The following is a 26,748-nucleotide window of genomic DNA, read 5'->3' as shown; positions in this document are numbered from 1 at the left end:
CACTACAGCCCTACAGCACTACAGCACTACAGTACTACAGCACTACAGTACTACAGCACTACGGCACTACAGCCCTACAGCACTACAGCCCTACAGCACTACAGCACTACAGCACTACAGTACTACAGCACTACAGCCCTACAGCACTACAGCACTACAGCACTACAGCCCTACGGCACTACAGTACTACGGCCCTACAGCACTACAGCACTACAGTACTACAGCACTACAGCACTACAGCACTACAGTACTACGGCACTACAGCCCTACAGCACTACAGCCCTACAGCACTACAGTACTACAGCACTACAGCCCTACAGCACTACAGCACTACAGTACTACAGCACTACGGCACTACAGCCCTACAGCACTACAGCCCTACAGTACTACAGCCCTACAGCACTACAGCCCTACAGCCCTACAGCCCTACAGTACTACAGCCCTACAGCACTACAGCCCTACAGCCCTACAGCACTACAGCCCTACAGTACTACAGCCCTACAGCCCTACAGCCCTACAGTACTACAGCCCTACAGTACTACAGCCCTACAGCCCTACAGCACTACAGCCCTACAGCACTACAGCCCTACAGCCCTACAGCCCTACAGCACTACGGCACTACAGCACTACAGCACTACAGCACTACAGCCCTACAGCACTACAGCACTACAGCCTTACAGACCTACAGCCCTACAGCACTACAGCACTACAGCCCTACAGCCCTACAGCCCTACAGCACTACAGCACTACAGCACTACAGCCCTACAGCACTACAGCACTACAGCCTTACAGACCTACAGCCCTACAGCCCTACAGCACTACAGCCCTACAGCACTACAGCCCTACACCGTTGTGTCTCGTTTCACCCACCTTGCTCCCTCATCTGGACGTACTTCTTGCGGGCCACGTACTTCCTCCAGGCCCTCTGGATGGCCCGGGCGTAGCCGTCAAACTTCCTCTCCCTCGTCTCCTCCAGCAGGAACAGCTGCAGGCAGGGAGGAGGAATACTCACACCTTAATACAGTGATGCAAAATACTCACACCTTAATACAGTGATGCAAAATACTCACACCTTAATACAGTGATGCAAAATACTCATACCTTAATACAGTGATGCAAAATACTCATACCTTAATAGAGTGATGCAAAATACTCATACCTTAATACAGTGATGCAAAATACTCACACCTTAATACAGTGATGCAAAATACTCATACCTTAATACAGTGATGCAAAATACTCACACCTTAATACAGTGATTCAAAATACTCACACCTTAATACAGTGATGCAAAATACTCATACCTTAATACAGTGATGCAAAACTTGAAAAAACAGACAAAGTATATGCACCCTCTATAGTGAACTTGTCACTTCTCTACTTAATGGGCAGAAAATGATAATATTAACATCTGTACAGTCAGCCGGATTCTGCCTTCTGGGTTTTAATCAAAATCACATTATCTTGTCATAAACAAGCTGATTACAGAAAACATCCTGTGCGGCCAAGCTGTGGCCCAGGAGCACTAAGACCCTCTTTTTAACATCCAGTACAGAGTATGCTAGATACATTTAATATTAAGCACAGGTATTATCCTTTTATTTTCTTCCTCTTATGTTTAAGACAGCTTCCATTATCCATGCATAAAACATATGGCTAAAACAGAGAAGTATGAAATGTACAAGGTGAAAACAAAACTGGGGGACAATGTCAGTCCTTATGAAAACCCTGTTAAAGATCAGACCACAGACATACACAGACTTGCATTTACATAAAAAATTATTAACTAGCTTTTTAGTCTTAAGCCTTTTTCTCTAAAGTAGAAAATATTTGTTTGTTTTGTAGTTTGTAATGTTTACTTCACTAGTGAAAGTTTTCTTACTCCATTGGCAAATCGTGAAATTAGTGAAACTGCTTTACCTCATTGGCAATATTTTTTGTCTTATTTAACAAAAAATAAGTCTCAATAAGACTAAAATAGTTGTTCAGCTTCTGTAAGCAAGTAGTACCCCCCTCCCCCCCACACCACTGACCAACCTGCGGGTCCGGTGTAGTAGCTCCGCCCATTTCCCTGCCATTTCCTGTCCTCCGTCACCACGACAACATCGCCACGCTCTCTCTAAGACTAAACATCCTGTCCGCTCCCACTCTTGTGCACGGAAGCAGGCTGGCATGAGCCCACCTCGGCCTGGGCACTGCCCCCCCCAGCAGGGACGTGGGGGTGGAGGGGGGGGCCCAAACCGTCTGAGTCAGTCCCCGCTGGAGTTAACAGAATCCAGCCATTGCACCGGATACCTCCATACAGAGTTAACCCAGCTACGTCCTCAAATTGTCCCATTAAACTTTCTTTGAGTCTGTGATACCCTCCTGGCAGACACTAAATTAACCGTTAAACATTTCTCATCTTCCCCCCCGCTATCCACCTTGAAAAACTGCGCACACTTCATCACTGGAAGCTCGAGGCAAGAAGCTGGACTACCTTATATAACCGCACAGAAGGGAGAAAGCTGTACAGGTCACACACACACACTAATTACTCAGTTTCAGGGCCTTATCAGGGCGGGGGCGCTGGTTGGGGGGGGTTGTTTTCAGACGCCTGGCAGTTCCTAGCCAGCCCCTCCCTTATTTAATATCCATGCCGCCCTGTGGCGTGAGGGGGATGGGGGCGGAGGAAGAGAGGCCCGTTCATCCTCGGTCATAAGGGCCGATTCAGGTGTGTGGAAATGTCAACACGTGAGGTCACAGGCCTGGCACAAGCACAGCTTTCATGAGCAGCGCGAGGAAAGTACGCTCTCTGTGGGGCGGACGAGGCTCCTTACCGCAGTGACGCTGTGAACGGCCCTGCTGAACGGCACACACGCACTCACACACCCTCCCCCGCACGCACACACACACACGCACACACTCACACACCCTCCCTGCACGCACACACTCACACACACACACACCCCCTCCCCCCGCACGCACACACACACACACACACACTCACACACCCTCCCCCGCACGCACACACACACACACACACACACACACACACCCTCCCCCTGCACGCACACACATGCACACCTGCACACCCTCCCCTGCACGCACGCACACACAAGAGGATTCACACACCTTCCCCCACACGCACACACGCACACGCACTCACACACCCTCCCCCGCACGCACGCACACACACACTCACACACCCTCCCCCGCACGCACACACGTGAAATCACCCCGAGCAAAGGGCAACAACTTCTGAATTTGAGGGGTCTGTCATCAAGAAACGATGTCGCAGTAACCTGCTATGAGCCTCCGCTTTCTTGCACTTCAACGCGCTTTTACTCACAAAGAAACATGCACACACAGGACTTCAATCACCCTCATTTCACACAGTCAATTGAGATGACCATAACCCCATTCCTTCTCAGTCTATTTCTGACGATAACGAACATCACCCCTGCTGATTAATAGACACGGTATCCGTGGCAACATGGCTGCTGAGGTCAGCATACGGCACAGGAGTGAGGGAGTTCTGCAGGGCGTGTGCGGGTTGAGGGAGCTCTGCAGGATGTGTGCCGGTGGAGGGAGTTCTGCAGGACGTGTGCGGGTGGAGGGAGTTCTGCAGGGCGTGTGCGGGTGGAGGGAGTTCTGCAGGGCGTGTGCAGGTTGAGGTAGTTCTGCAGGGCGTGTGCGGGTGGAGGGAATTCTGCAGGGCGTGTGCAGGTTGAGGGAGCTCTGCAGGACGTGTGCAGGTTGAGGGAGTTCTGCAGGACGTGTGCAGGATGAGGGAGTTCTGCAGGACGTGTGCAGGTTGAGGGAGCTCTGCAGGACGTGTGCAGGTTGAGGGAGTTCTGCAGGACGTGTGCAGGTTGAGGGAGTTCTGCAGGACGTGTGCGGGTTGAGGGAGTTCTGCAGGGCGTGTGCGGGTGGAGGGAGTTCTGCAGGGCGTGTGCGGGTGGAGGGAGTTCTGCAGGGCGTGTGCGGGTGGAGGGAGTTCTGCAGGGCGTGTGTGCGGTGGCAGGGCGGGGTCGTACCGATTCGGGGGCCTTGATGAAGAGCTTGCTGTGGCCCAGCTGGTACTGGTCCTGCTCCATGTTGACCGAGCGCAGCAGGTGGAGCACGCCCTGCTTCTCGTCCCCACGCCACGTCGGCCACGACTCCTTCGTCAGGATGGCGTACCTGCCGAGGAGAGAGTGAGCGGTAAGTGTGAGAATGTGTGTATGCACGTGTGTGTGGTGTGTGTGTGTGAGTGTGTGTGTGTGTGTATATGCGTGGCATGTATGTGTGTGTGTGTCCCCTGCTTGATTCTGTAAAACATGACTCTCTCCCATCTATGATACTGTGTGTGGGGGGATTAAAGAAGTGGCCACAGCCTGTAGTGGCTGGGGCAGCCTGTAGTCTAGTGGCTAAGGGAACTGAAAGGTTGGTGGCTCAAGCCCCAGTGTAGCCACAATAAGACCAGTCGTTGGCTGGCTCTTGAGCAAGGCCCTTAACCTCACATTGCCCCAGCGGGGATTGGCCCCTGCTTAGCGTAAATAACTAAGTCGCTTTGGATGAAAAGTGACAGCTAAATAATTGAAACGTAACCGTAATGGCCACACCTGACTGTCCTTCCTCAGGGGAGAGGGGTCTCACAGCCCCCCGGCTCAAACCCCAGTCCCTTTGTTTCGAGGTCTCCACAGTGCCCCATCCCACAGGGCCCTGCGCACACCCTGTCCTCTCCAGTCACGCCAATACAAACATCCTCCCTGCCCACTGAAAATGAAGAACCTGTCCATTCCACAGGGGGACTGAGAGAGAGAGAGAGAGATCCAGAGCAAGATAGAGAAGGGAACAAAGAGGGAGAGATTACAGAGAGAGAGAGAGAGAGAGAGAGAGACTGGGGGCTTATACAGTACAAGTGAGGAGGGAGGAGAGGGTGGAGAGAGAAAGTGAGCGTTTTCATAGGTTCCTACCTGTTAAGAAACTTCCGGAAGACCCTCCTGTAGGCGTAGCCAGCACGCCGTACACGGATGTTCTCCTTCAGACCCAGGTACTCCACCTGGTGCTTCACTCTGAGAGACAGACAGGGAGGGGGACATATGGGGTGAGAGTGTGGGGGCAGGGAGGGGGGTAATTATACCTATTGCCCAAATGCTCATCAGGGATGCCTGACAATCATTGCACAAACTGCAAAATGTAAGACTGAACTTCCATTTCAGTACCATTCTCATGCTAAAAAGCGACCCTTTGAAATTAAATAACAATCTCAAACCCTAAAATGAGTCATGCTGGCCACCTGACCAAACAACCACAGGTATGAATCTGTAATTATCATAAACCATTACAACATGTCAATATAAAGCACTTCATTATCACTCAGGCAAAAAGGTGAACATTAGTCAGAAATGAGTCACACTTCCCAATGTAAACAAACACTTTGAAATACTAGAAAAGGCAAAGGAGCACATCACAGCACTCAGGAAAACAATGCAAGAAATTGCTCAAGAAAACAACAAGAAGGACCAGAACAACGTGAAATAGTTAATAAAAAAGGTCAAAGGTTATATCTTATCTATGCAGGAGCTTTATAGTTCAGAAAGCCAATGTAGAAAAAAACAATGACTGCTGTGTTGAAATCCAGATTACTGTTGGTTTGATTGCAGGTTAATTTATACTCCCTCAAGGTTTACAGCAACTAAAATGGAGTAGCCTATTTAATAAGAATTTAGAAGCAGCAATTCCTTTGAATAAAGGGTTCAAATTCCTGAAACTGGTGTAGCTTGAGGAACGACTTCTATTCCCCATGCATTCTCTCAAGAGGTTCTACTGTGAGAGGTCCCTCCCTCCCGCACTGGAGGCCAATCAGAGGCTGAATGTACCAGCCAGCCAGGATTACACAGCCAGCCAGAAGACCATAAGACCCGAGGCATCAAAGTGAAGGGAGAAAAGGACGTCTCTAAATGTCTCTAAATGTCTCTAAATGTCTCCAAAATTCTCTGAATGTCACCGAATGTCTCTCCGTGTCTTGACGTCCCTCAATATCACCCAACATCTGTCAGCGACTCCCAGTGACCCTGCCCCTCACCTGCTCTCCTCCCAGTGACCCTGCCCCTCACCTGCTCTCCTCCCAGCGACCCTGCCCCTCACCTGCTCTCCTCCAAGTGACCCTGCCCCTCACCTGCTCTCCTCCCAGTGACCCTGCCCCTCACCTGCTCTCCTCCCAGTGACCCTGTCCCTCACCTGCTCTCCTCCCAGTGACCCTGCCCCTCACCTGCTCTCCTCCCAGTGACCCTGCCCCTCACCTGCTCTCCTCCCAGTGACCCTGCCCCTCACCTGCTCTCCTCCCAGTGACCCTGCCCCTCACCTGCTCTCCTCCAAGTGACCCTGCCCCTCACCTGCTCTCCTCCCAGTGACCCTGCCCCTCACCTGCTCTCCTCCCAGTGACCCTGTCCCTCACCTGCTCTCCTCCCAGTGACCCTGCCCCTCACCTGCTCTCCTCCCAGCAGCCCTGCCCCTCACCTGCTCTCCTCCCAGTGACCCTGCCCCTCACCTGCTCTCCTCCCAGTGACCCTGCCCCTCACCTGCTCTCCTCCCAGCGACCCTGCCCCTCACCTGCTCTCCTCCCAGTGACCCTGCCCCTCACCTGCTCTCCTCCCAGTGACCCTGCCCCTCACCTGCTCTCCTCCCAGTGACCCTGCCCCTCACCTGCTCTCCTCCCAGTGACCCTGCCCCTCACCTGCTCTCCTCCCAGCGACCCTGCCCCTCACCTGCTCTCCTCCCAGTCCCGGGGCTTCTTGGTCTCGTTGGGCTTGATGCAGCGGATGTAGTGCGGGGTGCACTTCATCAGGGTCCCCACCAGGTCATTCGCCTGTCTCTAAAGGGGGAGGAGAAGAATACTGTCAGCCCTGAGGGTAATCTATGGCTGACACCCTTAAAAAATATTATACTGTATGCAATTCCCTTAGCTTTAGGTGATAGACAATTTCTTGCATAATATTCTAGCCTTACTTTTTTTAGATATGAATATTTAGGCTACCTTGCTTATAATTACTACAAGTATTATGATTACCTCAATAAAATGTCAAAGAAACAAAGTTTGACAAATAAAAATGTATATTTCATTTGAGCAGATTTCTGAGATTCTTATATTATCGCTGCGTTCCCTGATGTACAGAGCAGAAAACAGCAGTGAGCTCGCACACAGATGTTCATCGTGTGTGAGACAGTGACACCCTGGTGCTGATAGCCTGACCCTTGATACAGACTGAACTGAAACAACAGCAGAGTAAAAGACCCTTTCATTCCCCAACCAGACGAGCTGCACCTGGCAGACAGGGAAAGGACAGGCCAGGTGACCCTGCCTGCCATTCACACACTGTACACACAAAAGAGGGCCCAGACAGCACGCACCGCAGAAAGTGTCTTAACCCCTAATGAGCGGATGTGATCTGCAAGTTCTCCCTGAACAGACGGATGTGACCTGAATGCTACATCTCCCTTAACAGACGGATGTGACCTGAATGCTACATCTCCCTTAACAGACGGATGTGACCTGCACATTACATCTCCCTTAACAGACAGATCTGACCTGCGCGTTACATCTCCCTTAACAGACGGATCTGACCTGCACATTACATCTCCCTTAACAGACGGATCTGACCTGCACATTACATCTCCCTTAACAGACGGATGTGACCTGCACATTACATCTCCCTTAACAGACGGATGTGACCTGCGTGTTACATCTCCCTTAACAGACGGATATGACCTGCACGTTACATCTCCCTTAACAGACAGATGCGATGCCAGCTTTGTATTTGTTCATAAGCCTATGCATTATGATTCCTAAGCCTTCCTATGTATTGAAATCTGTCTTGAGTCAAACTGTCTTACCTCACTGGCAATATAGTCTTATTTTGAGTCTCAGTATAAGATGGAAATGCGTGTTATTTGTGGTTTTTTTGAAGTGCGGGACGCACCTTGATTTTGCTCCCTGCCGTGGAGGGTCGACCTTTCTTGTCAGCGTTGAGGTTCTCTGGGAACAAAGCCCGGATGAACGGTCTGTCGAAGGGAAACAAAAGAGAAATGAAGAGGGGTTCTGGGGCTTCTCTGGTGGAGGACCTCAGAGGATTTCTCAGAACTAAAAAGATCCCACAATTTTTTCCACCCCTGGACAGCTTTCTTAAGCAAACTTTGGTCTTTGGAATTCATAATGCAAACCCAGCGCTACAATTCTTTCTGCAACAGAGCACTGGAAACTGAGCTGTAGTCAGGATAGCTGTGGTTTTCAGCCAAACTTGAACTTTTACATAGTTAAGTGGGACGCATGTGAAACACAAAAACTTTCTGCGGGTCTGAAATATTCCTTTCATACATTTTCTTTCCGCTCGTTCATCGATAAAAGATGTCGACGAAGATGAATTCACGATGGTCTGACTAGCGTTTACTTGTGAACATTCCCAGCATACTCTGTGCAATGACCAATAGGCTGAGCATATTTTTGAAGCCATTTCATCTCTCGTCTAAAAGAACATTTCTGTTGGCAAATTTCATAAATACAGCATGAAATTAACTAAAACAATTAAAAATGTAAGCAGTAGCTGTTAAATAACTAAGGGCTACAAAATAACAGTAAACATCACAAAGCTCAACACATTATTAAGGAATTATTATATTCCTTTCAACAAAAACACATAATTTTGACCTAAATATGCTTTTATAAGGGGAGCAGGAGAGCTGACCGGCGTTTGAGTGTGTGTGTGTGTGTGTGTGTGTTAGCCAGCTCTGAGGAGTGTGTGTGTGTGTGTGTGTTAGCCAGCTCTGTATGAGTGTGTGTGTGTGTGTGTGTGTGTGTTAGCCAGCTCTGAGGAGTGTGTGTTTGCGTGTGTGTGTGTGTGTGTGTGTGTGTGTGTGTGTGTGTGTGTTAGCCAGCTCTGAGGAGTGTGTGTGTGTGTGTGTGTTAGCCAGCTCTGTATGAGTGTGTGTGTGTTAGCCAGATCTGAGGAGTGTGTGTGTGTGTGTGTGTGTGTGTGTGTTTGCGTGTGTGTGTGTTAGCCAGCTCTGTATGAGTGTGTGTGTTAGCCAGCTCTGTATGAGTGTGTGTGTGTGTGTGTGTTAGCCAGCTCTGAGGAGTGTGTGTTTGCGTGTGTGTTAGCCAGCTCTGTATGAGTGTGTGTGTGTGTGTGTGTGTTAGCCAGCTCTGAGGAGTGTGTGTGTGTGTGTGTGTGTGTGTGTTAGCCAGCTCTGAGGAGTGTGTGTTTGCGTGTGTGTTAGCCAGCTCTGTATGAGTGTGTGTGTGTGTGTGTGTGTGTGTTAGCCAGCTCTGAGGAGTGTGTGTTTGCGTGTGTGTGTGTGTGTGTGTGTGTGTGTGTTAGCCAGCTCTGAGGAGTGTGTGTTTGCGTGTGTGTGTGTGTGTGTGTGTGTGTGTGTGTGTGTTAGCCAGCTCTGAGGAGTGTGTGTTTGCGTGTGTGTTAGCCAGTTCTGCGTGTGCGCAGACAACCCAGCAGCTGGCTGACAATGCGTGATGCACAATAAGAAAGCTTTTTATTCCTCAGTGCAGATTGGGGGGAAGTGAACTTGACAAAGAGGATAGATGACCTTCTGCTAGGGTCACCGCTGAGGACTGAGGGCCCCGCCCCACGCCGGTTCACCCGCCCGCACGGGCGTGCGTGTGTCTGTGTGTGTGTGGGCCCCCCAGCCAGCCCCACAAAGGCTGGGTACAATCAAACGGGGGAACCTGCGGGCTGTTTGCACAGATGGCTGCCCCAGCCCTATAGAGGCCAGGAATTAGGCAAGACGAGAGCAGCGTGTGCCACGATTCTGCACCCCGGGGGGGCTCCACATCTAAGGAGCATAACAAAACCAGACCCAACACGCTCCCCTGCTGCAGAGAGGACGGGCTTTATGGGTAATACAGAGAGGCACCCCCCCCACTATGTGCAGCTGGCGTCTATAAGGAGTGCAGTTGGAGCTTCAGTACAGCGGGTAAAAAAAACAGAAAATACCAGTACAGCTCCCCGCCGTGCGAAACGCTGTAACCTGTCACTTACATCTCGCTGCTCTGCATCAGCTCGATCAGGTCCGTGAAGAGAACGTCCCGATTGCGCTCACAGAAGCCCTCGGCGTCGTAGGACACCTACAGCGAAGGAAAGGGTTTGAGTGACAACGCCGAATGCACAACGTGGCCCAGGCGTCCGCTTCTCCCAACAAAACTACCCTCGAAACACAAAGAACCCTGACCTGGCACTAAAATTTTAACACATGCATCATGTTTTCAATGCTTTCAGTCTGACGGTGAGAAAACATTCACTCTACCATCTTAGTCCTGAAAGGACCCATTCACTGCACTCAGTTCAGGTTCTATGCTGTTACAACACATAAGTGTAGCAATGTTAGACTACGCTAAAATAATTCCCAGACCAGCATATACCAGAGTATATGCAAAATTGCTAAAGTGCTAAATGTTAGTCATCGACGCAAAACTAGAACTTAAATATAATACAATAAATATAAACACAAATCATAAATATAAAGCTAATGAGAACTAGCTAGCAACTGGTGTGTGTGCTGATAGATGCGTGTGCATGTTTGGGTGACACAGGGGTTCCTGATGTCTACATCGTGTGCAATCTCTCAATTACCTTAGAAGCTGGTCAAGCAGCATTTTAGACACAAGTTGTTTGTGTTATTTCTATTTCAAAGTTATAGTTCAGGTCATTCATGACACGCTCATTGTTCTTACTGGCACAATCACACGTTAAAGTGCAGACTCTATCGGCCAGTCTTCAGGACCTTTTCAAACTCTTGAACCTTGGCTCACTTAGGGAGCAGCAGGCAGACATAGCGTCAATAAACGGGCGAATATGAAGCCGCGATATCCAGCTGTGCGCACCTTCCCAGCGTAGTGGTGGATGATGAAGCCCTGGTTCCAGCTGTTGAAGTGCTCGTGGGAGTTGATCTGCATCCGCAGCTTCTGCAGCAAGGTCTGGTCCGCGCCCTCGCCCACCGCGTGCATGGTGGCACACACGTCGTCCAGGATGCTCATGATGCCCGGGGGATTCTGGGAACGAAATGCCCGACCGTAAAAGAATGACCTTTCGACCTTTAACCTTCAGCCATACATTGCAAACACTAAATGCTTGGGTCCTGGCTATAGATAGCATTAAAAGCCTGTTGTGAACTATACAAGTTTATTATTCTTCATATTAAGTAGGACTGTGTACTAATGGTTGCCTGGCAACTATATTTGTTCTTTGTAACTCTACTACAGCTATGGTATTTATGTCTGTTTTTTAAAATGGTTTTATCCGATTTTTTCCCTTTTTTCTCCCAATTTGGTAGCCAATTGGACCACATCTGATTCAATTAGAGTTAGTGTTAGATACACCACCCACACCCCGTCCCTCGCCTTCTTCAAGCCGTCTCGTCTCACAAGTCGTGACCGTGATTCCGAGGCGCCCGAGGTGCTTGTTTTGTGCGGTGATCTACTAACCCTGCCAAGTCCCTCCCTCTGGAGCAGCGAGCCAATTATTGCTGCCCCAAACTTGGCTTTTGGCAGGACCGAGAATCGAACCCCGGTGTGCAACTGCAGCAAACTGCAACCGCAAGTCTGCTGCGTCTTAGCCTGTTGCGCCACCGCGGCTCATTTATGTCTGTATTGTTTAGTGTCTTCTGTTAATTTAAAGAGAGCGCAACTTATAACTGTGTGTTGACGGTTTAGTAATATTGCCAATTATAATTATATTTGTAAAAAAAAAAACAAGAAAACATTGCAAAAAAAGTCTGTTCTACATGCAACAGGCAAGGAGCGGATTTAGAAACACATGTACATTCCCAGAGAAGAGGGAGGGTGGATAGTAAATGAGTTATTTAGGTTTATAAAAAGCTACCAGCATTAAACAGGACCATTTATAATTTAAACACAGGCAGAGACTAATTTCAGACAACCTTATCTCTGAAGTCTAAAGCACCCACACAGTTTATGTTATAAGCCCCAGCTGTCTGCGAGATGGCCCTGTAACATGCATCAGTGCCCGAATCAGTCTGCTAAGCAGGCTGGCTTATTGAACTGCTCCATTTCCGGTTCATTCTTTGTGGTGGAAGGTTAGTCGGTGGTTTAATGTTTTCCCTTCATTAGAAACACTTGTTAATTTTTCACAGGCGAGAAGATCTGAGCGGGCACTAAGTCTCGTTTGCCATCTTGTTAATGGCTGACTGTAACTGGGGCTTTCACGACTGAAGCTTGATTTGGAGTGAATTAAAGGCCACACACGCTGCTATTTTTACAAGCTGTTTGTAAGACAGTTTCCCACGTGACAAGATGTATGTTTTTGCATAATTATCAGACGATAGCTGAATCTTATCACAGAGAGTGGACCACAGGAGGTGGAGGGGGCTGGGGAATTGGGCTCTGGGAGCAGGGTTAGGTGCGTTTTGCCCGAGTTTCCGGTACTGAACCCAGGGGGAGAGTGCTGATGCGAGTGGGCCTTTAAGTGGATGGAGCGTCTCTCCAGCACAAGCCTGCTGCTGTTCCCCCACGGGAGGTGCTTGAGTGCGGGCAAGAGGGCAGCTTACCAGTTTGCTCTCGATGAGGTCACACACTATCTTGTTGTTGAAGTATTCGATGGGAGTCCATTTGATTCCTTCCTGCACGTACTCTTCCTGTGGGTGGGGAGGGGCGAGATGGACAGTGAGGGCTTTGACTCAAATGAAAGCACTCTGCTCACTTACCGTGACTAAAGGTGCAGCCGAAAGAATATTCTATCTTACAGCTTGTTAATCACCTAGTACTTACTGGGTAAATACCAGGTACTTATTAGGTAGCTATTTTGATTTCACAGGTAACTACTATGACACCGTACTGAAAAACCTATTTACATAGAACTTGCACATGGTACTCACTGACTTTGTTTCATAGTACTTACCACTGAAATCAAAGTAGTTCCCTAATAATTACACAAGTAGCTGGGTAAGTACCAGTAAATACTTGGCAATTATTGTGTTGTAAAATAAAACGTTAACTCATGGTCCAATTACAAATTAAACAGACAAATAAATGCTTTAATTTAATTACTTATAAGAGACATTACGGATAAATAAAAATAGATTTTTACCTGCTCAGCTTTCAGTGTAAGTTCAATGAATATCTGCTGGAGTTTTTCGTTCACAAAGTTGATGCAGAACTGTTCAAAGCCATTTTTCTGCACGTGAGAAACATTGGAAAAGAAAAATTAGGAAAAAAGTAAAGCCATCCTGCTTAAAAACTTAATAAACAAGCAAAAAAGACAAAAAACATAAAATCATAAAGCGCTGATGAATATTAATGTACCAACATAAACATTCTGTCAAGCTTACAGGCCTTTAACATAATTAAGTTTCACCATCCCAGGGCTGGGCCTGTGTGGGGGTTTTTTCCATGAATTACTTTTTTATGGTACAATTTTCCATCACTAATGTAGCAGGACCGTGTCCTTTTCACGGTAATGGTCCAGTGCACCAACTGCATAATAGCACCTAATTCTAAAAACATGCTAACTCAGAGAAATGTTGATAGAATGTCCAGTATTTAATTAGAATGTCTCTGGAGGAATTATCATTGTTATCCGTTTCACCATTGCAGACTTCTACAAAAGTACTTGTACATAGGAATGCGATTATCTATGTTTTGTATAAGCTCTCTCAAACAGAATGAGCTCATCTGACCAGTATCAGTAACCCAGTTGCACAGTAAAGGTGTGTTTCCCATCCGTGAGCAAAAAATACAGTCTAACTCAGAAATGGCCTAGAAATGGCTAGTGGTATGGTATTTAAGCAAAGAGAAGCTGAACAGAAACCCCACAGGGTTACCTTTCAGAAGACACAAGGATTATGCCTGTAGTCAAAAGGGTTCAAGAGTAACCATTTCATTTTGTGTATGTAACTTTCAAGCTGGTGTCAGGAAAAGGGGTGATGAGCCTCAAAATAGCTGGGTATTTTATCAATCCAAAATGGCAGGCAATGGGATATTTTTTCGTAAGATTTAGTATTTTTATTTTTTAAGGCTTACGTAATGCAGTAGTGTAATAACAAGCCCGGATACTGCAGATTGACAAGAATTTGCTGCCTTCCTATGCTCCTCTGAAACAATGAGGCTATCCTTAGTCAGCCTTGTTTATGAAGAGAGGTTATCTACAATCAGCAGAGTACTCAGAGGGGAAGCCATTTTTAATGACACATTGCTTCAACCATTGACCTGTTGTTTTCCCATTATCTGTGCGCTGTGCTACAAAACCCACAATTCCCCTTTGTGCATTATTTATGCAGGGTAACATTAATTATATTAATAACACGTCAAAAGCAATAGGTCATGTACTGTAGCAGCTACTTGGTTTAATTAAATCAACTCAAATCAACTGTGTAGTTACTAGGATGTCCATGCACCAATAAAACCCTAATTACACCTAAAAAGATTAGAATTCATCTTTACATAAAAAAGTCTGTTTTGGCATCTGAATTTAAGCTGTTATTCTGCTCAAGCCATAGCTAGGTCCAGAGCACACAAACCACCCATGGCATAATTACTTGACATTTTAATGTTGCCCAATGCAGTTATTAAACTATACGACATACGTGCAATGATTAGTCATTCGACATTTGTTTTTTAGCTTATACCCCAGTCAAGCAGTGGAAGTAAAATTATTATTTAATTGAATGCCTTACCTGGAAAATTTCAAATCCATAAATATCCAGCACACCTATATTTAACTCCTGATGGTCCTTCACCATGGCTTTATTGATGGACTGTAAAAAAAAGAAAGAAAAGAAAAGTATTTTTTAAATAAATTATCGCAGTGTGCCTACAAGGCCAAAATCCTATTTCAATACATAACACAACATCTGGGACATGAATGACAAATCATGTTGGGGGGAAAAATGCCTCTTTTGGGAATCGCAGGCATTTAATGAGATGATCCCCTTGTAAACAGTGTTAGCGCTGCCTGGTTTGAACCCGCTGACAGCCGCTGCTGGCTGCAGCCTGGCGTGTCAACGGCACACTCGGAGCCAGTAAACAGAGACACGCTTCATTCACCCTGGACCGTGGCCTCGGTGCGTATTCCATTACAGTCGGCCCGGCAATGCCTTCCTCCGCCCCTGAATCCCCCACTCCACATGTCTGAGCTCAATTAGTAACACTGCGTACTCCGCTCAGTTTCCCTGGCTGCTACAGGATGAAGAACTGTCAAGAGAGGAGTTTGCCTGGGGGACAGCGTTCACGTGGGCGAAAGAGCCTGCGAGAGCCAAATACTACACAGCAAAGTGGCAGTCTTAACAAACAAACTCATTTTGTAAGAAGACTTTTCTCTCAAGTAGAAAACCTTAGGCTGTTTTAAGTTCATGTTTTCTTGACAAATGAAATTTTCTTATCCATTGGTAAATCTACAAACGAGTCAAAACGTCTAACCTCATTGGCAATATTTTTGTCTAATTTAGCAAAAAGGTAAAAGAAATACGATTTTAAGTTTAAATAAATACTTTTATTTTGTAGTTACATTACATTACATCATTGGCATTTGGCAGACGCTCTTATCCAGAGCGATGTACAGTTGATTAGACTAAGCAGGAGACAATCCTCCCCTGGAACAATGCAGGGTTAAGGGCCTTGCTCAAGGGCCCAACGGCTGTGCGGATCTTATTGCGGCTACCATTGTTGTGGATTAGAACCACCGACCTTGCGTGTCCCAGTCATTTACCTAAACTACTACGCTACAGGCCTCCATAGTTTCTTATGTAGTATCCAGCTGAGGTTACTGCTCTTAGTGTCCCATCTTGAGTCTGCCTTTGTTAAACAGGCAGAGAATGGGAGCCGTGGCAGCACACGGCTAAGGCCACGGGCGACCCGGCCCTGCCACAGTCCTGGTTGGAGACGGTGCAGTTTGGAGAAGGCGTGTCGCTCTCAGGATCGTTAGATCCTTTCATGCTGCCGGGGGAACAGGGTTGAATGTGGCGTAACCGAGACAACACGGGTAATTGGAATAGATAGGGTACAATTGGAAACCAAATTTGGAGAAAAAAGGGAGAGTCCAGTAGGGTGATGAATAATTGGCCATTTTATCACAGGAGGAAAATATTGTGATTATATAACACTCCTTAGCTGTGATATAATCACAATATAGCCCTGCCTGTTGTGAGTCATTGATTAATAAACAGTAAAATGGTGGACTGGCTGAAGAAAAATGCTGCCGTGCACCCTCCCAAACTGACAGCGAACAACGCAGAGTTCACTGAAAGATATTCCATTCCGAACTCGGGGGGGGAAACCAAAATTTTGTGAAACGGCAAGAAAAGGCGGCAGTTGCAGCTCAGTGGCTGTGCCCGCTCATCTACCAGCAGTGTCAACAGACAGAGCACAAAATGGCTCCCAGACCCACAGACAGAGCACAAAATGGCTCCCAGACCAACAGACAGAGCACAAAATGGCTCCCAGACCGCAGAGGGCAGAGCGCACGCACCTCGACGAGGAAGTCAAAGACGCGGGAGTGCAGGGCCTTGGAGAGCGCGTCGCGGGTGTAGCACGCCTGCTCCACGTTCAGCGTCACGTCGATGGACTCAGACTTGCCACCCCACTTGCTGTCCATCTTGCGGCTGGTGATCTTCTCCTTCAGCCGGTGCTGGTCAATGCCCAGCAGGAAAGCTGGGAAGGCCAGGACTGTGGGGCAGGATAGGCAGGGTTAGGGCAAACATAGGACTGGAGGGCTTCCTCACGCTGTCTTAACAAATGTTTTACTGTCTGAACAAGCGTTTTAGTCTTGCAATAAGACATGAGACCTTTTTTTCTCTCAAGGAGAAAATATTTGCTTGTTTTAAGTTCATGTTTGCTTCACAAGTGGAATTTTCGTATTCCATTGAAAAACCTTGAAATTAGTCAAATACCTTACCTCATTTCTAAACATTTTTGGCTTTTTAGCAATAATAATAATAATAATAATATAATAATAAATATGATTTTAAGACTCAATATAAGACAAATTGGTTTTGTTTTCTTAAAACAGAAGCTAGTAAAGGGGTGTTAATAGGAGTAAGTTAGTTTATGAGCACTGTCACACCCTGCTACCGTTACAAAGCTACCATGAGTGTTTTTAAAGTAGGCAGAGAACAAATATTACAGCTATAATAAAAAAAAAATATTTTTTCTTTGGGCATAAATGTGATGAAATGTGAAAAGGGAGCCACAATCTTCAGGCTATAATAACCCAGTCTTCACCCAGTCCCTCTGGGCCCCCTCCCTGTCTTATTACAGTGAGTCACTTTCCCGAGAAGGAAACCACGCTCAGTCCTGCTGGAACAGTCCAAGAACACATTAGCCTGCTCATTTAGGACAAAAGGGTGTGGAAGTCATTTTCTCCACCAAAATCACCAGCATGCAGCACACAGCAGTGTGGTCTTACAGTACGTCAGAGCGGAGTGGCAACAATTTCTAAACCCAAAGGCCGATTAAACCATGTAGCTAGCCGACCAGCTCAGACCCGCACAGAGGGAACCTCCATTTAAAACTCAGGTCTTAAACCGAACAAAGTAAAGCGCTCAATGCATGTACATAGAACAGAGTGGCTTTGTGTCCTGCCAACAAGGGGCACTCAAATTTGGTTTCAGGGTGGGGGGACAACATCAGAGCCTGGCGGAGACGGGGGAATGCGGGACAGGAAGAGTGAAATTTTCTCTGTAATTTCAGGCTGTGATGCAACGTGACTTCAAAACGCATTCTATTTTCTCTGGTAATTCGGTATGGCCAGAGCTCTGGATTAACACAATGAAAGCTTGGAAACAAATGCAGGCAGGCTAAGAGGCCTCACAAGGGCAACTCAGGACACCAAAGTCGGCTTGGAGAGCCCCCTAGCAAGTCCTGAAACACTTAGTGCATAAACGGAAACTAAAATAGTTCTCAAGAAGCAAAACAAAAGAAAACCCAGAAACATGGAGTAATGAACGCACAAAGATCTTATCAAACCCTGTTGATGGAGTCAAGTCAAGTCAAGACAACTTTATTAATCCCTAAAAGGGCAACTGCAATTGCATACTGTAGCTGCTGTGGGATATTTAACTCTGGCCCGACCATTTATTGACAGCTGTTTCAGCTTAAGAGCTGGCTCTGGTTACAATACATACTTATGGTAAACGATGACGGCAAGACTACATATTGACAGACTGAACCAAGATGCTGCACTGCAGCTCGTGTGGGCAGGCTCTGTGTGAGAGACGCAAGGTTACCCAGCAGGTGATCTTGGAATTATACCCGTCTATCTGCGTTCTGAGTAGTTTTGAGATATTGAGCTTCAAAGCTTTCACATCCTAGCACAGGCTAAAAGTACTCTGAACGTATAATATCAAACTCAAATTGCAATCAGCAGCCGATAAATGTTCTTTGTCTTGTAGCATTTCATTGGGGTCTAGCTGAGCCAGGTGGCAGCAAAATCCTGCATACACACAGGCCCTCCAGGACTGAAGCTGCCCATCCCTGCCCTACAAATGTATGACACTAACTAATTTTTGTCAAAAATGTCAGTTGTAACTTAATAATTTGAGCGTCTCGATTGCCAGAATACCCACACTCCTCGCTCTCCACCGCGGCATAGTTCCCGGCCTCTTTGAAGTTGAGGTTGCCCAGGTGGAGCACCCCAGCCACGATCTGCAGGACCATGGTGCGGTCCTCGGGCTTGATGCCAATCACGGTCATGGCGTGCTGGAGGGTTAAGGGAAGGGGGGGGGGGGGTAGACAGGGAGGGAGAGACCATGTTCATCACTGGGTCTGGAGTCTGCACACAGTCCTCACTTTGATACTAAAACCAGTAACACAACCACATAAACACGCTGGTAAAGAGAAACAGACTGCTGCGTCTGAGCAGATTGGGGCGAAGGACGAAGCCAGGGAATGAGAACAGAGAGACTCAGGGAGGGAGGGACAGAGAAACAGAGGGAGAGAAAGAGAGAGAGATAGATAGAGAGAGAGAGAGAGAGATAGATAGATAGAGAGACAGGGCAACAGACTCTTAAGACTGAAGAATCAATCATGTTTTCTCAATCTATTTTAGCAGGAAAAGTTAATCAAAGCCTCGTTGATATTCTCCCTTTAGACACATTCCATTCACTTCCATACAGAGAGCACCCCAGTCTGCAAGACCAGCAAGCTGGGTGACTCACCACGGTCTCCTGGAAATCACTCTTGTCATTGATGTCGTCCACTTTGTAGGACCCAGACTGGTTGAGGTAAGTGTAGTAATCTAAGCTTGTGATTCCCAGGCTGCTCTTCTGCTCTCCGCTGGCTCCTTCTATTAACTGCCAAAAGTGCAAAAAGCAGATAATTACACTTCCAACGCCAAGCAGCGCTGCAAGTAATTTTAGACTCAGGCTCTCCAAACTGCAATTTAAAACAGCTTTTCAGCAGACCGAGCCAGAAGAAGAGCTTTTAACAGACAGAACCCCTTCAATTTCTCAGCTACTTTGAGTGAAGTCAAAAAGCAATCCCCGTTAATTTAAATGATCTTGATATCAGGGATATCAGGGATATCACGTGGTCCTGTTGATCTGCTTTCACGGGCCACATAAAATATTGTGCTATTTGCACCTTGAAAAGAAAATGTAGTACACATTGGTTAAAGATTATCCCACTTTTTCTGAATGAATGCATTTAGAAGCAAACGCACACACACACAGGCACACCCTCTCTCTCACACACACACACGCACACACACATGCATATGCACACACACTCTCCCTCTCTCTTTCACTCTCTCCCTCTCGCACAAATACACACATCTCACCTGATAAAAGATATGAAAGCTCCTCTCCCCTGGGTTTCTCATGACGACACGTGATTTTTCAAGCAGAAAGTTGGAGATCTTCCCACCGTCTGGCTCTCCTCCTGAGCTGAACTGGATCTCAAAATATTTCCCCTGCAGAAAGAGAGCAGTCCTGCAGCATTGGGCAGAGCCTTCAAAACCCCCAGAAAACTAAAATTCCCAGTGTTAAATCGACACTAACAGAGTACTCTGCTAGAGTTGAATGAACAATTAACATTTTACGGTGCTTCTATAACACAAAATCATTTCTGCTTCAAAATGTTCCCATTCCAACAGACGAAAACTTAAACCTTTCCCATCGAGTCTAAAACACATGCCTTACACTGACACTAAACCGGCGGAACAGAAAATAGACAGCCCAACCACATCAGCCATGGTTTCTCTTCGCGTTTGATGGCTCTCCAGTGTGCGGCTTGCGGTACCCGCTTGTGCCACGGCTGGGGTTGGTTAAGAGAGGCCGGCAGTTGTGAGGGGGAAGCCGGATGGGTCATAAAATGGCGGTGGTGTGGCGCTGCCCATCTCTGCGGTCAGCGTGTCCTCAGAGTGGCCTCAGTGGAGCCCAAGCCGACTCTTATGTCCCCACAAGTATAGTTAAACCGGCCGCAACCCCGGCCCAGGAGAGCCCGGGGAAGGCTATACATCACGGCTACTAAAAAAACATATAATAATTCTCCAAATGTTTTCTCCCTTCTCCCTCTTTCTTTCGCTCTGAACCCGACGTCCCCGTGTTTGGTTCGGCTCCAGAAGGGTTGATGGGATTACGAGCCGTGCCAAAAGACAGGACAGCAACAGAGCACAGCCCTATAACAATCGAAAGTGAATAAAGACAACACTTCCTTACAAATCTGCTGGAGTTGTTGTTCCTCACTGTCTTGGCGTTGCCAAAGGCCTCCAGGAGAGGGTTGGACTGGAGGATGATGTCTTTGACATGCTGTGACAGAGAGAGTAGGGGAAGGAGAGAGAAAGGGGAAGGAGAGAGTAGGGGGAAGGAGAGAGAAAGCAAAAGCAAGAGAGAGGCAGGTGATTATTGAACTGTGATACACACCAATGCACACCAATAGTGCCAGGGCAGCATATAGTACTCACATCACTGTAACTTTCCACACACACACACACCATCAGCAGCATTTTATGGAAAATCACATTCTGGTGTCCATGCATTTTAAATCGGCCACTGTGATGCGTCGACAGATATAATGTCTGATCTTTTATCGTCCATTCTACACAGAAGTTGAGCGGTTGCATTTCTCAGAATCTTTCCGCATTCATAAACTTTGTCCTTTGCAACAACATTAGCGCCATTGTGGCAGGGTTTTTTTTTTTTACCTCCTTATCAAGTCACACAGAACGACAACCACATGCTTCATTTCCATGGAGGACTTTCAGGTACAAAAGAGCAGTTGCCGGAGTGATTTGCATATGTATGCATGTACATTGTCATTAGGCATCAGTTCTGTGGCAGGAACATGCTGCACGTCGGAGAATGAACGCTGTAACACCCACCCAGGCACATCAGAGGGAACTCAAGGTGGGGGCTGGAACAAGGGAAGTTCTGATACAATAGGCCGCTTTGTTCAATGAGACAATTGGATAAACCTAAAAGCCAGTTCCCGCAAAATGAAACACACACACACACACACACACACACACACACACACTATTTTCACGCAGACACATACACACGTTGAATATACAATTACATTGGGTCCGCATTTTAATTAAAACTACATTTGTACATTTCAATTGATAATGTTTGTCCTTTGAATGTCTCTCAGCCAATCAAAATGTTATATTACCCGAGTTAACTGAGAAGTAGATTGAAACACAGAACATTTCACTAATGATGATCCATGATTTCTGTTTTTTGGGCTATGACCTATCATGTGACACTGAAGAGAATTTTAACCCTTTAATGTGTAAGATCACAAATATGAGATTAGAATGTTCTTAACCGAAAGCAACGGAGTTCTCAAACACTCCCAAAACATTCCCAAAAATCCTTAGAAAGGGTTAAATGCAGCTTCTGTGCATTCCAGCTTCCAACTGAATGCACCCATCTGGTTTCATAAGCAAAATAATTCTAGTTTTGGCACATGGTGACTGAATGCTCCTTGAGGTTAAAAAATATTTTTTGAATACTAAAAAACCTCAAACGTCTCTCAGTGGTGTAACCTGTCGAGCACTATCCAAGTCACGATGTTCGAATGTCTTTCCCTCTCTCTCGCTCCAATTCCCTCTGTCTCTCTACACTGCCTGCACTGTAAAATAAAGCTGAAAAAGTCCTAAAAATGTCAAACATCCCCATCTAGCTTAGGTGGCAGCAGACTGACTATTCCAACAGACTGACTATTCCTGCTTAGAAGAAGAAATGAGTAGCATTTCAGAGGCCAGTGAAGGAGGGTGGCTTTTGCGACATCTGGTGAGCAGTGTGTTGGACAGATGGCCCGTGTGGGTAGGGGGTGGGTGTTAACACCCGAAGGCTGCGAATGGGGATAAATTGAGGTGGCCTTTATGATGCTAAGGACGGGCTTTGGGGACCCTGACACATGGCAGTGGCAGTTGACCCTCAAGGTCATCCGCTTGACGTTGGGCATGTATGCGCGGTGCGAGCAGACTCCATCACACTTGACACACTGACATTCCCCGTTCCTTCCCAGAATCCTCCAGGGTGAAGTGAGCGTACCTGCACTTTGGCCCCCCCGCCAGATATTCGGGAAATGTAGCTCATGATGTACTTCGCCGCCACCGTCTTCCCTGCTCCGCTCTCCCCGCTGAGGAAGAGAACGCACACTGTGAGCACACACTGCTGGTCCACACCACAAAATGCGTCTCAGCCTTTTCCCAATTCGGAAGAAGAACATTCACAAACATGCAGGAGATACAGGCATCGGCAGTAGGATTCCACCAGTGACAACCTCCTGTGGCTGTCATCCTCCAGACTTTGGAGCTGTGCCACTAGACTCATTCTGAATGATACCACTGTGAGACAAATCATCTTTACAGAGGAAACCCCATGCGCACTTCATAGACTAAGCCCATTGAACAACGTGCAAAGATGACACAAAAACTGCTTATTGCAAGCAGGGCCACACACCACAACTGCGGCCAATAGAGCCCAAGTCTCAACCGGAGGTCTTTGGAGCAGTGACCAGTGACTAACACACAGCTTGCTTACAAATTCTTTTTTTTTTTGTTAAGTAAGCTCTCTAAGAGGTTCAGAAGGATTTTGAACAAAAGCCCTCTTTATAGACACTTAATACAAATGAGGGAAGGAGGTTCTGTTAGAAACTGAATGGAGAAAAGGGTACATTCTGTCATTGAATCCTTATCACTTTGGATGCTTCAGCAGCAACATTTAACAAGCTAATATTTTCTATGTGATGTTTTTTTTATAAGACTTAAGATGGTCACATTCTGCAGTGTGGGGAAGGCAGGGTCCAGGCTGCACATGCTCAGTGCTAAGGAGCCGTCTATAGACCACTTCCTGTTGAACCAAACGCTTCACCTTGGGAGTCATAGCAACTTGGGATCGGGGCCATTACAAACGTCCTGTAATGGTGGCTGAAAAATCATTAGCTGCCGTTCTGCTGGCGCACGTCCACACTTCCTCCTCCTCTCCCCCTTACAGAAAGCTTTGTTACACAAACAAAGCCATGCTCGTAATGTGCCATGGTAATGCAAATAAGGATTTTATTTGTTGAGATTAGCTCAGCTGTTCCAGCCTCTTTCTTCTCCCTTGGTGTTTTTATTTCGCCGGATCATACATATTTTAGACTTGTGTGGTTTGACTCCGCATTAAAGAAGTTCCCCCGCATTTATATACAATTTTATACTTTTCAGGTAATTCCATGTCAACTCAACACACTTTTAAACCATATTTTTCTACGACCTAATGGAAATAGGGAAACTCATGGAAAACTCATGCGCGAATAAGCGCAAACTTTGTTAGCCCATATCTCCCAGATTAATAATGGTCATTTTGGTTCCAAGGCCAAATCTCATGAAAATCTACAATACAAATCTGTTGAATTGACATTCACCTTTTAGAAAAAGCACAGCTGCACACTGTCATAGGAAGTTCACTGAGTAGGGTTGCACAGAGATCTGTAGCCTGCAACCTTACAGGCTCATTGTTTTGACTTTCACTGAAGTCGATACTCACGGGCGTGCTTCCCAACGCTTCACTAGCAGCCCTCCCTAAACTCAAGGCAGACCACACACTAAACCAGACACGTGATCAAGGAGCATGCGTCTGCCCTTTGACCTTCTCCGCTACGCGTTTAACTGGAGCGTATTCGCGCTCAGCCTCCACCCAGCCCCCCAGCTGTCCTCTGCAGGTTTCAATAAGCACAGACACTCGCCTGCAAGCGCAGTCTGACGTTCGCTGAGGGCGGGGAGTTTCACTTAATGGATCCTATTTTTAACCCTCCCGGTGGAGAGCTCCCCCATTGTATGTTGTAATCATACAGAAGGCAGACGCTAAAGACATTGTTGACTTCCTGTCAGATTTATTGGCCAAACACAGACTGGTAGAGAGCCTATGTGCCATACTGCACACTGCTGAATCATACCCATTTAACTTGCAAATGACACCTGGCAACTCTGACTCAAGGAACCATACATAACCAGTCAGCCATCATTTATTTTAGCCTCCAACAATTTATACTACTAAATGAAAGGAGAAAGAATGACATGCAAATGACTATGCAAATATCTGATATGGACAGGCTCTCATTCCCATGAATAGGTACTTCCTGGGAGGCACGGAAAACATATAATCATGGAATTCACTCCTATGTCGTCTCATCTCGGGTTTCATTTATTGCTTTCGTTTGTTGCCGATTGTATATTTATGTGTATTGTGTAATGTTGTCTTTGACCCCAGGAAGACTAGCTGGTCATCAAGGCATCAGCTGATGGGAATCCTTATGATGAACAAATTAACTAATTCTGTGCTCTCTGTTATTTCTTTGTCGTCACAATATACAGTACACCTCCGCAAGCGGTAACTGTGTTAACAAAAAATAATTGTTTTGTTTTCATTGAAATGGAATCCCTCTTGTCCCACTGCCAGTGCTACCATGACAACCTCGACAGTGATTTTTTTGAATTACCAAGAACAGAAAAAAAAAAAATAAAAGATCAAAGCAAAGTGCAAAATTAATACCAAGAAGAGGAAAAGGAGACTTTTGCTTGGGGACTTAAACAGCAAGAAAGCTAAACACAAGCTAAAGTCATTGTTTTCTCCAATTAGATCTAGGATGGCACCTCACTCAGTCCAGGAGAGAGCTGGGCAGAAATACTCTCTAAAATCAGAACAATAAAAGCAAACTTGCTGATTCATTGTGCACAATATCTAGGTACTGAAGCTACATACCCCCAGTAAGCTATACATTATATGCCCTATAAATACCACAACCCCTCCCGACATACAAAACCAAACCAATATGCCCTTCAGGGTGGATTTCTTTTTCACGTAACAATGACAACCATCTCTGTACACCTGGCTGTCTCAGTAAATATTTTGAAAGGCTACAGCGCGTGCTAACGTGCGCTTCAGGGAGAACAGGCCGAACAGGTTTTGTGACGTCTCTGCTTTGCCACTTTCTCACAGATGACCTTCCCCTAACAGGCGGAGGAGAAGCCCAGAAGGCCGAGGTGCAGACACCGTTTCACCACCAACAGTCTCTCACTCCATCTGAAAAAAAGCTAACTCTCTCACAGGACAACGCCGACCACAATGCATGGAGCAGCCATTTCACACAAGGCTTTGTCCGCTAATCTGGCCTGTCGCGGTCCCTCTCCCGTTCCTTTCATGTGGGCGAACTGTACGGGCAGCTGCTCGCTGTGCAAACAACAGAGGGAAAGTGCTGAAGCAGGAGCCCAATCGCCATGATGTAAGCACTACAGTAACCAACCAGGCCTCAGACAGCTCCCTGCAGGACACACAGGCGCTGGGTGGGACCAGGCCTCTGAGCTACTGTACATGCCACTGAACCAGTTCAGGAAGTGTGTCCAACCCTTAAGGAGACACTGTATCTACAAACCTATGGCCCCTACATGTCTCTGGGCTACTGTCTGAAGAAGAACAGGGAGCAGCCTAAGGATTGCACTGATGCAAGTCCACTTGGCTGTCATACGCACTCAGGTGAGACCTGCTGGGTTTCATGTTTGTTTTGGTTATACAAGTACTTCCTTTTTTTACACTATTAATTTCCTTTGAAACATCTTTCACATTTTTCCCAGTCGTTTCAGGGCAAACAATCCCCAACAAAATAAATACGGTACTTACTGACACTAACTTCCTACAAAGCAACTTAACTTCCCACAAAGTACCAAAACAATGATCCAATTAGCAGCTGGCATATCTCTATGGTACTATGGTATTAGCAGCCACTTCCTGTGTCTTGACACAGGCTGGCTTCATGTTGGATGGGAGCGAGTGTGGGAGGGCAGCGGAATGCTGTTTGCAGCCCGGTTGCCCGGAGACAGGCCGCACAGGTGCACTTCCTGTTTTTCTGAAGTAGGAAGCACGGTCAAAAACTGGATCAAGTTTCATTCTGCATTGTTTTCAATCTGCATCCGGGTTAAGCCACGTGCAAAATTAAATCAACAGGGCTTGGAACACTGTGCACTGTCCACAAAACATTAGCTGCATTCAAAGGTGTAAATCATCCAGGAAAACCAAAATAGCAAGTGTGTTTGATGCAGGCAGATATTATATAACCTAAAAAGGAGGAAAAAAAGGATGCTTTTGAAAAATAATTTGTTAAAAACCTAAGAGTACGTGGAGGCAGCTGAAGCTCTTTTCTGTCATTTACTCTGCACACTTTAGACTGGTTATGTAATAGAGCATGCATCCCTCTCACTGCTTTAATCACTATCCGTCCGTTTGCCCAGTCAGACAACTCTTTTTCACATACATTCCACACATACCAGTTCTGTTCTG

The 26,748-nt window shown here is 46.6% G+C and overlaps 1 protein-coding gene across 2 annotated transcripts in view; it reads right to left on the bottom strand.

Annotated features, from left to right (window-relative positions):
- LOC133130802 (unconventional myosin-Ie-like) overlaps positions 1-26,748 on the bottom strand; it is a 63,627-nt gene that overhangs the window by 15,289 nt on the left and 21,590 nt on the right. For both annotated transcript variants that reach the window (XM_061245651.1, XM_061245652.1), the window contains exons 5-20: positions 22,483-22,570; positions 20,641-20,730; positions 19,761-19,892; positions 19,141-19,275; positions 18,550-18,682; positions 16,455-16,651; positions 14,665-14,745; positions 13,080-13,166; positions 12,541-12,627; positions 10,859-11,026; positions 10,017-10,102; positions 7,947-8,028; positions 6,735-6,841; positions 4,941-5,039; positions 4,020-4,164; positions 871-985 (exon numbers count right to left, since the gene is read on the bottom strand). In XM_061245651.1, the coding sequence (XP_061101635.1) occupies positions 871-985; positions 4,020-4,164; positions 4,941-5,039; positions 6,735-6,841; positions 7,947-8,028; positions 10,017-10,102; positions 10,859-11,026; positions 12,541-12,627; positions 13,080-13,166; positions 14,665-14,745; positions 16,455-16,651; positions 18,550-18,682; positions 19,141-19,275; positions 19,761-19,892; positions 20,641-20,730; positions 22,483-22,570 (1,832 nt within the window). The remainder of the gene's footprint in view (positions 1-870; positions 986-4,019; positions 4,165-4,940; positions 5,040-6,734; positions 6,842-7,946; positions 8,029-10,016; positions 10,103-10,858; positions 11,027-12,540; positions 12,628-13,079; positions 13,167-14,664; positions 14,746-16,454; positions 16,652-18,549; positions 18,683-19,140; positions 19,276-19,760; positions 19,893-20,640; positions 20,731-22,482; positions 22,571-26,748) is intronic.

This window comes from Conger conger, chromosome 6 (genome assembly GCF_963514075.1).
Source record: "Conger conger chromosome 6, fConCon1.1, whole genome shotgun sequence".
Taxonomy (NCBI): Eukaryota; Metazoa; Chordata; class Actinopteri; order Anguilliformes; family Congridae; genus Conger; species Conger conger.
This window is presented reverse-complemented; position numbering and strand designations above follow the sequence as displayed.